This window comes from Meriones unguiculatus, chromosome 11 (genome assembly GCF_030254825.1).
Source record: "Meriones unguiculatus strain TT.TT164.6M chromosome 11, Bangor_MerUng_6.1, whole genome shotgun sequence".
Classification (NCBI taxonomy): Eukaryota; Metazoa; Chordata; class Mammalia; order Rodentia; family Muridae; genus Meriones; species Meriones unguiculatus.
Window position 1 is genome coordinate 1,181,491 of NC_083359.1, and position 14,049 is coordinate 1,195,539.

General features: G+C 45.6%; 1 protein-coding gene and 1 pseudogene across 1 annotated transcript; both read left to right on the plus strand.

Annotated features, from left to right (window-relative positions):
- The first annotated feature begins 289 nt into the window (after positions 1-289).
- On the plus strand, positions 290-5,757 carry Card8 (caspase recruitment domain family member 8). The gene is given in 5 exon segments (XM_060365006.1): positions 290-664; positions 1,123-1,177; positions 1,180-1,247; positions 2,094-2,235; positions 5,714-5,757. Coding segments are annotated over 5 exon segments (612 nt in total). The 5' UTR covers positions 290-361.
- Positions 5,758-7,948: 2,191 nt separating this feature from the next.
- On the plus strand, positions 7,949-9,413 carry LOC132646452 (prolyl-tRNA synthetase associated domain-containing protein 1-like; annotated as a pseudogene).
- The last annotated feature ends 4,636 nt before the right edge of the window (positions 9,414-14,049 follow it).

A 14,049-nucleotide genomic window follows, 5' to 3' on the forward strand; every position in this document is an offset into this window, starting at 1 on the left:
TCAAAAAATAAATAAATCTTTAAAAAACACATCTTGATCAAAGCAAGTTATAGAAGACGGAATTGCAGTTTCGGGGGGTAGAGTCTGACCATCATGGCAAGGAGCATGGCAGAAAGCAGGCAGGCATGGCACAGGAGCAGTATCTGAGAGCTTACCTCCTTATCAGCAAGGAGGAGACAGAGAAATGAAACTGGAAACAGAAAGAGCTTTTAAAACCTCAAAGCCCACCCCATTGACACACCTCCTCCAACAAAGCCACACCTCCTACTCCTTCCCAAACTGTTCCACTAGCTATAGGAGCCATTCTCATGCCACAATCACTCTAAGTCCAGGGTGCTAATTCCCATCCAAGTATGGATCAATGGAAACACTAAATCTGCATCTTTACTGTTCTTTCGCAGAGGGACAGGTGGACATCTCCTTGTTCCATGTGGCCCACTTTCAAGAACACGGGATGATCCTAGAAACTCCAGCCAGTGTGGAGCAGCACTACACAGTCCTGGAAAACCCAAACTTCTCCCCAATGGGAGTTCTACTGAGAATGATCCCTGCTGTAGGACACTTCATTCCCATCACTTCCATCACACTAATCTACTATCACCTCCATCTCAAGGACGTCACGCTTCACCTTTACCTGGTCCCCAATGACTGCACCATTCGAAAGGTGACACTGAGAACCACAAAAGTGGGTCCTGGGTGGGTGCCAGAAAACTTGAGTTGTAGCTAGTGAGTGCCTTGGAGAGATTCTTTCCTGGGACTGTGGATGTATTCTATGAGGGAGCCCTGGTGTGTGGTTCTGCCTTCTTTGTGGCCCCTCACAAAACAGGCCCTACAACTGCTTTAATGGCCCCTTGCAAATCTCTACACAGCTCTTCCACCTATGAGATGGACAGGATTGCAACACTGCCAACATGTGGCCAGGCCCACCTTCCGAGGCAGCAACCCCAGTCTCCAAATGAACATGGCAGGGACCAATAATTCAAACAATCGGTGTGGCAAAACACAAGATAGAAAGGTTCCCAGGTGCCCCTCAAAAATGTGCTAATCGACCACCTCACCTTAGTCAGACCAGATGTTCTGGCCCAGAAATCTAGCTAAATCTCTGTCTGCAATGTTCCCTAGGCCATTGATGATGAAGAAATGAAGTTCCAGTTTGTGCGAATAAACAAGCCACCCCCGTAGACTCTCTCTACATCGGCTCCCGCTACATTGTGTCTGGGTCTGAGGGGCTGGAAATCATCCCAAAGGTGAGCATCCAGCTGTCTGCTGCTCGTCAGGGTCTGATGTCAGGCTTGGGAAGCCTGTGGGGCAGGTCACAAGGCTTTGCAGAAAACTGGGAATGGGGAGAAAGCAACTGGGATTGGGAAGAGCAAGACTTATCACCTAAACATCAAAGTAAGGTGATTTAAGGGACCACACAGGAATGTACATTAGGCCCTGAGGAATTAGATTCATTCTGGCATAGAGAAGTGTACAGATAACATGGAGAGTTCCAGCCCAGGCTGAGGATGTATGAGCAGGGCTTTTGGGATGAGCTCCCTCTCATCTGACAGTGTAAATGTGTAAACACTGGGTCTCAGACTTTAGTAGTATTTGGGAATTTGTGTAAACAAATACGGGAGGACTGACTAGGAGAAGCAGGTAATCAGGGGCAGGCCTTGAGGGTTACAGCCATGCCCTGCTCCGCACCTCAGACTGCTCAATCTGAGACTATAACAAGCCAAACCTAAGCCCATGCCACAAAGAAAGGAGCCCCAGTTTCCCTGCATCCCCCATGAAGCTAAACAGCAATAAAAGTCCTTCCTTAAGTTGCTTCCTGTCAGGGATTTGTCAGAGTTTGAGAAAAGAAACACCATGATGGGGTTCCACCAGAGCCGCAACCTTCAGAGTAAGGTGTGTGTTCAAAGGCTGTGTGTTACCTCAGTGCAAAAGACAGCCAGTGTCTAACGTGGTGAGCAAGGTCGAGAGAGTTTGGGAGTGGAGACATTCCTCCTTCACAGAATGAGTAGTGAGTTCTCACACAGCAACTCTCTCTGTCTCTGTCTCTCTATGTCTTTCTCTGCCTCTCTGTCTCCCTCTGTCTCTCTTCCCAGGAACTGGAGCTGTGCTACCGGAGCCCTGGGGAATCCCAGCTCTTCTCTGAGATCTACATTGGCCACATGGGTTCGGGGATTAAGCTGCAAATCATAAACAAAAAGTATATGTATCTCATATGGAAGGCCTTGCTGAAACCAGGTAAATTAGTTGAAAGCCAGAGACCCTAAAGGTTGAAGGAAAGAAAGGAGAGAGAGAAGTGTACTGTCATTAATTCTTGGTGCCATGAAGTGACCAGATCAGCTATATAAGTTGTGGTATGAGCACAGTGTAGCCTGAGATGCTAGGCTAGTCAGCTTTTCCCAATTGTGACAAAGTACGTGATGCAAACAACTTCAAAAGGAGAAAGGCGTGTTTGCATTCAGGTCCTTGAGCAAGTTTCAGCCAATGGTCAGCTGCCTCCGTCTCTCTGAGCCTGAGGTGAAACAGGACATGATGGAAGTGGGGGCTTCCCTGTGAGAGAGGAGGCTGTTCACAGGGCAGCTCCAAAGCAGGCAGAGGGGGAGTGGAGGAGGAGGTGGAGAGGAGGAGAGGAGGAGAGGAGAGACAGCCCAGGCAAGATCCTCTCTTCCAGGTCATGCCCCGGCGGTAGCTTCCTTCACTGTGCACTTCTCCATGACTGTTTCTGTTCTCAGTATTCACACAATGAGAGCATTAGTGCATGGTTCACTCATAAAATCACAGCCGTCAGGGCCAGTCCCTCAGGATACTGCTGCAGGACTAATCCTTCCACACATGACCACTTATCACAGAACACATCACATACAAAGCACCCCTACTCTAAGCCCCAGTTTCTCAGTCCGGCATCCAGGTTTCTGCCCCCACCTCCCTGGAGATGACAGGCTGAGACGCACAAAGCGTCAGGCTCCAGTTCACATAACAGCTCAGCTTTAAAGTGACAGGATTTTCCAACACGAGGTATGTGCTCTTCAATACATGCATAATTTCTATTGATAAATGTTATTTTTTTTCAATGCAGTTTATTCAGGAACCTTGAACAATCATCGGACCCTGGGGAAAGTCAGCCCACAGCTTAAATAGCCTCTGGGTAGCCAACCCCAGCATGCCATGTGGGCAATGCAGATAGGTCCACATACATGGAAGCAAGCCAGATCCTCAGCCTTAGCCAAATGTGGAGTTGTTTGTGACAGAGAGCACTCACCATCGGGAAGGTGGAAGGCAGAAACCAGCTCCATCTTTCATGCGCGGCATTACACAGCCCTCTACAGTTCCCCCTTTTTGTTTTAGACGCATCAGGCAAGAGTAGAGGTCTGCATCTCTGATATTAGAAATAAATTGGGACTTTGTACTGATGTTCATTTAGGTGTCATCCACCCAAAGAGTATCAGACCGGTCCGATACCTTTTTTTCAGAGGCGGGACCTGGGGCATCAACCCACATGCAATCAGACATGCTCTTCTCTGGGTCCAAAGCGGCTGACCCTGAGTGCAGTGCTTAGCCTCGCATCCTGAGCATAACATTTTGGCTTTTTATGGTAGCCAACCATGCTTGGGGAGACTGTTCTGCTTCAATGGCTGTAAAGGCCTGAATGGTCATGGCTGCATTACACTGTTGTGAGACTCTAATCTTGCATATATATCACAGGCAAACCAAGGTGACCAACACCAGAAGGCCTGCTAACGCTCCCATGCCCGCCCATTCCTTCAGATGATTCATGGCTGCAGCAATCCATGATGATAATCCTGTGACTAGTCCTGCGTCCACTCTGGTAGAATTTACCATGACAATGGCCACTCTCAGCTGCTCCATCGTAGTATCGAATTCTCCAGTCCAATTACCTAAAATATAGCTAGACAATTGTTTAGACAGATTTGCAGCACAGGGAAAATAGCCAAGTAATTGTGGTAATGATACTTGCTTTTTTGCCCAATGCTGTAATGCTAGTAAATTTACTAGCTGGTTACTCCCATGCCTCGCTGGGTGCCTGTGCCCGTTGATGCCCTCACGCTATGACTCTCTTCAGACAGAAAAGGGATCCTGGAATTACAGCTGCCATTGTTACTGCCATCTCATTGGCAGCTGTTGGAGCTACCACCACGGCATTAGCCATGAGTCATACTGGGCAGATTGCTCAGACCCTGATAAATGTTATTTTTAACATTTTATACATGCATACAATACATTCCAGTCACTCCACATTAAAAAAAAGAAAATAAGAAAAAACCTTCTCCTCTCCCTCCTACTCCTCCAAGCCCACCTGTTTTCTAGAACTCTCTTTGCCACTGTCAAAAGGTTTTCCTTCATCTCACAAAGCTTACTGGGACCTTCTGTGTGGGTTTTGAACTATCCAGCAGAACACAGTGAGCTCACCAGCAGCTTACAGAAGGGATGCTTACCTCTCCGTCGCCCGTAATTCATTATTTGCCAATGGTTTAGCAGTAAGAGGCCCCATCCCTGTGAGGTGCATCCCCATGTGTGGCTGAGCAATGGGCAGGCCCCACGAGTGTGGGTCCAGAGACAGCAGGTGCACGGTTATGAGTTCATGATGGCCGCGGTCATGCCAGGCTACAGGACAGCACTTCACAAGCCTTCTCTCTATCTTCTGCTGAGGTATTCTCTCCTCTTCCGCTATGATCCTTGAGGCTCAAGCGGATGGTATCAATGTCTCAAGCGGTGGTATAAATTATAATGGGACCAACCAGTGATTACACTTCAGGCCCACTCCACACGACAGGCTCCATCCCAATCACTATAAAAAGAAATACTTCATTTTCAGCATCCTGTATAGCCATAAGTATCTGCAGTCACCTCCATTCCCTGCAGAGGGGCATCAGAACAGATGAAGGCTGAGAGATGCTTTTGTCTGAGGTATAGACATAGATACACAGAAGGGCACTGGTACTGTGTCCATTCAGCTAAGTAGCAATAGCACCTTCTCCCAAGGGCCTACGCCCTCCTCAGACCTAAGGTTCTTTGATTTTGTTGTTGTTTTACCAGCCTTACAGTACTTGGGATAGAGTCTATCTTGTGCAGTGGGCCTGAAGGGTCATCAGGGACCTACTGGTTGCCCCCATCATAGTTGTGCCATTATTGCAGCAGTGGGACAAGCTGTCCTGGCAGGATGGTTATAGGATCACAGGATCACAACTGCATTAGACTGCGGTCGATGCCTTTTCTTCCTCAGCAGCCGTCAGAGCACTATCAAACCCCAGCAACAGGAAGGAAGCTTCCAACTCAGTTCCCTAGAATTCTCCATGTCACATGTCCAAGATGTTTGGATTTTCTATATCGCCTTGTCCAGGACAAAGTCTTATCCTCTAGTTCTGATGGGGAACCAGGAAGAATGACATTAACCTGTATTGTCTCAAGGACCTCCAGAGGCTCCCTTCCCAATAACTCCTATGGCGGTACCCACACCCAGATCTGGGTTTTTCTTTAGAAACTCACTACTTCTAAACCCTTCCTTTCAAGCCTCATAGGGTGTCTTGCATGCAAATTCCTTTCTGTTTTTGTATTGGGTTACCAAGAAATAAGCTTCCTTGTGACTTTTAAATACTGTCTTCATTTTTAACACAACATCCCATCCATTCCTCATTTGTCCGTCCCACACTCTTCCAGTTAAAACATCTCTGCCCCAGTGTTTCTCCTGTTCCCTCAGCTTACCGCCATGCTGCTGTCGACCTTTCCCCTCTGAGGCCCTGACCCCAATCTAGATTTCAGGTTTCTGGGGCACTCCATGTTAACACCACAAGCTAAAGACTCCAGGGTAGAAACTGCCCGTGAGAGGTGTTGTGTTTCCTTCTGGACCTGGGTTATGTTGCTTGAAACTTTTCCTGCTCTGTACACTGACCTTTTGTAATGTCATCTTCTTCACACCTGAGTCAAATCCCATGGTACACATGTGCCACAAATCTGTTCCCTAATCGTCTGTTAGTGGACATCTAGGCTGGCTGCATTTCCTAGCTGTTGTGAACAGACCTTCAGGGAGCATGGCTGAGCAAATGTCTCCTTGGTAGAATGTAAATTTTGTTGGATGTATCACAGGTAAATGGCTGGGTTATATGGTGGCTCTAGGTCTTAAGAATCCTGTGGATTGATTTCCTAGTGGCTGCACTAGTTGACACCTCACTGCAGTGAGCAAGTGATCCTCTTTCCCCTCATCCACTCCAGCGTGTGTTATCATGTTTCCTTGATATTGGACAGTTTCAAGGGACGAGATAAGATGGAATCATAAGTCATTTTACCCTGAATTTCCTCATAGCTAACTGTTCCCTAGTCATGTGCATTTCCTCCTTTGGGAATTCTCGGGTTACTACTGTGGCCCATCTTATCACTGAGTTATCTCCTTGGAATTTAGGATTTTGAGTTCTGTGTATATTTTGCTTGCTCTTCTACTGGCAGATGTTAGCCAGGAAATGGTTTGTCCCATCCCTGCATGGATCTTTACTCCTCTACTATCCAGGACTTTTCAGTGTCACGAGATCTGACACATTTACTACTGTTTCTGCTTCCTGTGAACCAGAGTCTTGTCCAGACAATCCTTACCTGTGCTGCTCTGTTGAAATGTTCTCCTCCCCTTTCCTCCGCCTGATTCAGGTATTTGTTCTTACATCGCGTCGAGTTTTTAAATGTGATGTTCAGGCATCGAGTGGAATTCCTCACCATGTTCTCATCTAGGTTCTCCAATTCCATTTGTTAAACAGTCTGTCTTTTTTTTCTAGTATATTTTGACTTTTCATCAAAGACTGGGTAGCTGGGGGTTCTGTGGATTTTATCTAGATCGTCTGTTCTGCTCCATTGGCCTGGGTGTCTGTGTCTGTCCTTACCATGCTGCTTTAATTACTATGGCTTTAGCATTAATTTGAAGTCAGGTGTGCTGACGCTTCCCAGAACAGGGTTTTTGTTGACGTTTACATTGGCTATCTGTGTCTCTTATGGTTCCATGTGTGTTTCCGTGACTTTTTCCTACTGTTTGTTAGGAATGTCCCTGGACTCCTGATTGGTACTGCACTGACTGTGTAGAGTGCTTTTGGTAGGGTGACTATTTTCACAGTATTGATTCACCCAAGCGTGGCTGGGGAGTCATCTTCTGGGGTCTTCCTCGATTTATTGCTTTGATGTATGTCTTAAAGTCTATGTTGTAGAGTTTTTGCATTTCTATTGATATGTTTTCTGCCCACCATTTTCTTTTGTTTTATTTGTTTACTATTTTAACTCATGCATACTTTCAAGATGACATAGACAGGAGGAAACTGTGAAAATTTTAAGTGCAGTAACAGTACAGCCCTAGTCCAGCACCCACAATGCCAAAACCAAGCTCCTCTGATCAGACCTCTGGGGATGCCCAGCCCTTGTCAGGCGTCACACAGTGGTGGCTCCTGCTCCTGGGATGCTACAGACAGACTACACACGTGTCAGAGAATAGTCGTTGCTCTGCCTTCACCTGCATGATACACAGGCGGGGAACTGTCCTGCCCCAGCATCAGGCCAGGGTTAGAATCTCACTCCAGCATTACTCATCAGGAAGTCCTAGAAAATGACTTAACAGATGAGTCTGACCTTCCTCACCTCTACACTGAAGATAAGAGTGAGGAACTGGTAGGATGTTTGGGAAAGTGAAATGCTGTTCATAAATGCTTAGTTGATGGGAGCAATGTTGCTATTTTTCTTTATATTAAGCCAACCTCTTCCACATATTTTTTTTTTTAACACTGTCCTTTGGAACTCACTAAGATCTTTTCCTTTCCATGTAGGAAAGTACTCAGGCATTGGAAGATTGTAATCACAGCCCACTTGTATCCTCAATCTTACATCTTGGTTCTAAAATTCCTGGTCACTCAGTTACTTTCTTCATTAGATGCTTAAGTTTATCTACAAGTCAGGAAGCACGAAGATGGTCCAGCAAGAGTGGACTGTAGGCAAAACCATCCTTCCTTCATACAGATGGAACCAAGCTTCCAATACTACAAACTGGGTCCTTGGGCTGACTCCTAAACTGTTAGAGCATGGTGAATGTAGAGTCTTGTCAACTTGGGGCTTATTCATGAGCTGCAGTTTATTAATCTCATTCACTTGTGACAAAATTTCGCTCACTCTTTCCATGTGTTCAGTTTTATTTTATCTTGACCCTTACCATCAAATCCTGAACACAAGTTTATGGCTTGTGAATATAATGGTCAAACAAGAACAAAAAGTAGGTTTTTATTTTTTTAACAAAATATTAGATGTCAACTGATTTCATCCATCTGGCAAGGGACTTGGTTCATTCACTGTGAGGAATTCAGTCTAGGATAAAATTGAGGTTGTGATCATGTATTGCTCGTTCACATGTTTTCTCTCTATGACTAAGGCTCAGGGACTAAGATGCCCTGTATAACCAAGGAAATGCTCACCTTCCAGACAATATCAGAATCTGTGGTTCATTCTCAAGATCTCAGGCATGGGTGGGAGTGTCATCAAGTGCACTGAGTGTGGGTATGAGCATCATGACATATGCTTCATGTCTCCTTTCTTCCAGGGGACCTCAGACCTGCCCTGCCCAGGATCGCTCCAGCCCCCAGAGGTTAATAAAAACTGTAAGATGCCAGAGAGGCCAATGGTATTCTGCAGGTAGATCATTTGACCCTTGAGAGAAGGGCAGTGAGAAAGGAGAAATCCTCACTTTGCAGACCTCACCAGGACAGGTAGGAGAGGAGCAAACCCAGGATACAGTTCCTCTCATGCCCCTTGCTGCTTCCCATGGTGACAATAACTCCATGCACTCCCAACCTTAGGGACCCACCATGACCCCTTGCACTGGTCAGGCAAAATGTCAGACTAATAACTTGCCTCAAGAAATGACCTTCCAGTGGGAACGGCGGGCTTTGAGCTTCGGGTGGTGCTAGAGCTGAGGCTTGGCCCCTCGCCATACACACTGAGGGTCTAGAGCACCCAAGGTGTTTACCATTGAAGAAACAATGCCTCATATTCAACATTTAAAAGGTCATATAGTAAGAACATATTTCTTAAAGACAAAAAGAAGCATTTGTTGCTGGCAGTTCTTTATGATAGACAGATTAATTTAAACAATCTTGGCAAGCAGTTAGGAGTTGGGAGTGGAAATCTTCAGTTTGCTGATGAGACAGCCATGCTTGAAAAACTGAAGGTTGGTCAAGGCTGTGCCACACCTTTAGCACTCTTTTATGATAATGGGGGCGTTAAATTTCTTTTGGATTCAGCTTTTCTGGAAGGTAGACATGAAAAGTGTACTTTCATCCAATGATTAATGCTGCAACCATGGGTGTGAGTCCTGGAGATTTTCTTGTATTTGTGAACGCTACAGACATGACCCCATAATTCTAAACTTGACTGAAAACTGATTGGGAGATGGGCATGGTGGCAATATGCCTTCAGTCCAGCACTCTAGGCAGAACAGGCTGATCTGAGCTCTCGGCCAGCCAAGGACCACACAGTCAGATCCTGTGTCAGACAAAAGCCAATTGGGCTAATTAATGCTCATAACAGACATTTCTGACAGCTGTTTTTGTTTAAAAGAAGAAGGAGAAGAGGAAGAAATGACCTTCCAGAGGCAAAGGGCAGCCAGGGCTTCAGATGTAAAGAGCAAGAAGTGAGAAGCCAGTATGAGACCCTGAAGGAGCTTTTCCTTGCTCACTGTCATTCTCATCTTCACTCCTAGATACTCCTGTCTTGCTGCACTTTGTGGACCAGCATCGGGAGCAGCTGGTGGCTCGTGTGACATCAGTGGACCCTGTCTTGGACAAGCTGCATGGTCTGGTGCTGAGTGAGGAGGAGTATGAGGCCGTGCGGACTGAAGCCACCAGGCCAGACAAGATGAGGAAGCTCTTCAGCCTCAGCCACTCCTGGAGCAGGGACAGCAAAGACCAACTCTACCAGGCTCTGAAGGAAACCCATCCTTACCTGATCATGGACCTCCTTGAGAAGTTGGGTGGGGTCTCTGTGGGATCCTAACATCTATAGTGGCTGAGGAGTCAGCACTCTGCTTAGGGTCCTGACTCTCCCTGACCCTCCTCTGGCTCTCAGTTTCTCCAGCTACACCCACTGGCCATCTGAGTTGCCTTTATGACAGCACTGTATCCAGGACACCTCTTGGGGACTCAGAGGTCCCCTCTTGGCCTTCCCCAGCCAGATGTTCATGCAGATTGAGCATCTCAGAAAACACCCAGTGGAGCCTGCAAGTCTATACAGGCCTTGTCCAGCTCTATGGTCAGAGTGGCCAGCCACGAGCCACCCTGACCCACCATGATACAAGCAGGACTGGAAACAAAGAGATGCTACTTTTCCCTGGAAAGTGACTGTCTTGGGAATGGGAAAGGAAGGGGCTCTTTACACTCGGTGCTCAGAAACACAGGTGTAGGGAAGTCACGTGACACAACATGGCGCTCACAGCACAGACACTGCAGACTAGTGCACACTAGTGATCCTGAGCAGTCGCACATGCACAAACCTTTGTTCTTGTCAAGGTCTTGACACCTTTAGCTGCATCTGCCCATTGGAGGTGTGAGTCACAGCTTAGGAGCCTGATGTGCAATGCTCCTTCCACACGTAATAGTCTGAGCTTCTTAAAGCCTATAAAAGGGAATATAACTCTACAAAATTTGATTTCATGTATAAAAACAAGGTCACATTTCTTTCTTGTCTCCTGCTGGAAGGCAAGGTCCTGGAGTCTGTAGGTAGCCCGTGCCTCCTTAACTGATGTGGTTGGGATGTTCTAGAACAAGCCGTGACAGGACAGACTTTCTGTGTCAACAGCAAATCTACACTGAAACCATCTCTGTAGCCAAGGTTCTGAACTTGGCTCCTCCAGACAAGTCGCCTGCAGAGTGGACAAGAGGTTTGCTGATATTGATTCAGATAATGGCACAATCCCAGGGAAAACATGTAGTTAACAGAATATCTTGGTATATTCTGTTAAATAATCTGTTAAATTATTACTTAAAATAATATCATTTTAAGAAGTGTTGTTGTTCTTTTTCGTGCGTGGTGTCTCCAGACACAATCTGCAGCCCGCATAGCTGTTGGCATTGTAATACAAGCACACGGGGTGGAGCCAGCAACAGACTCCTGAACCTGCAGCAAGTTTCAAATCTTTCAGTAAATCCAATAGGGACAATAAGTACTTAGAAATAGAGACTTTACATATTGGGAGAAACACACTTTATACAATAAACATTGTCAGGTTTACACTTTTTGTGTGAATAATAATTTAAAAACATAATAGTAAATTTGTTGAGGAAAAGCTTCTTCTTTCTGGAAATTCCCGTTAATTAAGACCATCTTGTGTCAAGTCAGCAGCTGTGGCTTACGGTCAATAAAGTGTGTTTCCCTGCGTCACCACAGAGAGCCCAATGGTCTGCTTCTCTGCTGGGGGTTGGAGGAGGCCTAGCTGGGTTTTCCAGCCTGATCCTTCCTTACAATGTTGGAATTCTTTATTTAATATTTTGTGTTTTCCAAGATAAGCCTTACAAAGTTAAAAACCAAAAGCTTTGGCTACTGAGATCTCAAACATTTTACTTTTTTTTTTTTTTTAACCAAAACCATCTCTACTTTTTAGGCTATTTAAAAAATAAAAAAAATAAAAAAAACCTTCTTCTTATTCCAAAAAATCATGATTAGTATAAAATGGGTGTTATTTTCAAAGCATTTCCCTGTAACACAAACTTTGTTTTATGTACTCTAAACATTAAAGATTTGAAAAAATTCCTGAATCTACTGAAAGTCAAGGAAATGCCCTCATACTTCAAGCCCTTAACTCATGCAAACTAGCATTGCTCTATTGCTTTCGTTTAGTAAAATCTGATCTAATTTTGTATCCTTCTTCCTTCTGGTGTAATTTCAAACTGTGACGTCTCCCAACACCATCTGACATCACTAAATCTTAGAAGTATGCCGACCCTTTCTTTACCATTCTTCCTCACAATGTCAGTTCTGAATTCTACTGGTCTACAAGGTCATAGGGTTTGCAACAGGTTTGTGGGTACATTAGCTGGCTTGGCTACGTGGTTACTTTAACCAGGGGGCAGTGCTTCCTTCAAGGTGTGGCCGCCATGATTGGTCTGGGCTGTGTATCAGCTGGTGAATGAGACCAGACCTCTCAATCCTCTTCATGTCCACCTTGCAGCCTGAATGCGGCCGTCCCAGATGCCAAACTGCAGTGAAACAAGCAAACCTTCCCAAGGTGGACAGTGTTTGCCCAGACCAGCAGGATCTGGTCTTCCGTTTCTCCATATGTAATCTCTAATAAATTCTTGTCTGTTCATAATGATGGCCCAATCAGTCATTCTTTGTGCTGTGATGAGGTCAGAAGATAGAGACAGACGTTGATTTTACATATCCTCGGAAAGATCACAAACGTTGGTCAACAAATATTTAAACATACAAAGTTGAAGCTATACATTAATGCAGATATGGACTGAGTGTAAAATTGTATATAAGCAAGTGTTACATTTTATCAGATTATTTCAACTTGAGAATTTTAGTGATGGAATGATGACCAGAGATGGGCTGGGGAATATCTCTTTTGCTTAATGCTCTCACTGCCCAGGTTTTGTGGGAACACACACACATACACACACACACACACATACACACACACACACACACACCCCACATACTTACCCATACACACCAGACATATAGAAATATACATACACCACATGCACAGAGTACACACATATATGCCTTTTATAGACACACACCACAAGCATACCCCCATACACACACACACACACACACACACACACACACACACAAATAAATGTGAACATTTAAACATACCTACCTCTCAGAGACTGTGAGCACTCTTGTGCTGTTGTGTGTCAGGCACTAACTTGGGCACAGGGGACACAACAGTCACAAAGCAGGCTAAGTCCTGTCTGCCAAGAGCTTTGATTCGCTTTGCAAGTGTGTGGTGCTGGATCGTAACAAGTGTCAACAGGAGAGTAAAGGAGGGAATTCTGGTGCTGCTTCGGAAAGCAGGTAGCTCCTGACTAGTACGAAGTCATTCCGAGAGAATGGTAAAGCCTGTGCGAAGGCCCTGAGTGAGCGTGTCCCTGCTGTAGTTGAGGAATAGAAAGGCACAGCAGATAACCAGTGGGAGAGTACATGAGGAGCATGAAGAGGGAGCCAGAAAGAGGGCAGGGTGGGAATGAGCAGGTTATGGAGAGCCTTGTGAAAAACTTCAATAATGATGATTTTCACTCAGAGCAAGACAGGGAGAATTGAAAGATCAGGTGAGGAGGTTATTTAAATTAATTTACCTGTTAGGTGTGTGACTCTGGCTTCAAGACTGAGAATAGACTAAAAATATCAGCAGGAGAATTAGGATGCTGTGAGAGACACAGGATAGGGGCTGGCCCAGCAGTCTCCTTGGGCAGTGAAGAGGCAGATTCCACAGGTGTTTAACATATGGGTAAGGGCTGGGACAAGGACCAGGGGACAAAGCACTTGCTATGTAAGCAGGAGGACATGTGCTTTTACCCCAGCATCCTCTTTGGCAGGGCCTGGAGGAAAAACTGTGGAGGTGCATGCAGACCTGGTGAAGGAGGATAGCCGAAACTTGTAGCAACAGGTGATATAACTCTTTAGGGACCAGAACTTTACAACAGGCAAGAAACTCTGAAATTCTCTGGGCCTCCACTAGTCACTGCAAAAATCTGAAAAAGGAAAGAAACCAAATGTCCGATGCATTAGCTGAAGAAAGGGCTGCTTTCCCTAGCTAATGCCTCCTGCTGATTGGCAGCAGGCTGTTAAGAAAAGCAGCTTCTACAAACATGGCTGAGCAAATGTCCTTGTTGTGTACTTGAGCATCTTTTGGATATATTCATAGGAGTGGTATAGCTGGATCTTGAGGAAGCACTATTCCTAATTGTCTGAGAAAGAGCCAGATTGATTTCCAAAGTGGTTGTACAAGTTTACATTCCCACCAGCAATGGAGGAGTGTTCTCCTTTCTCCACATTCCTCTCTAGCATGTGTTG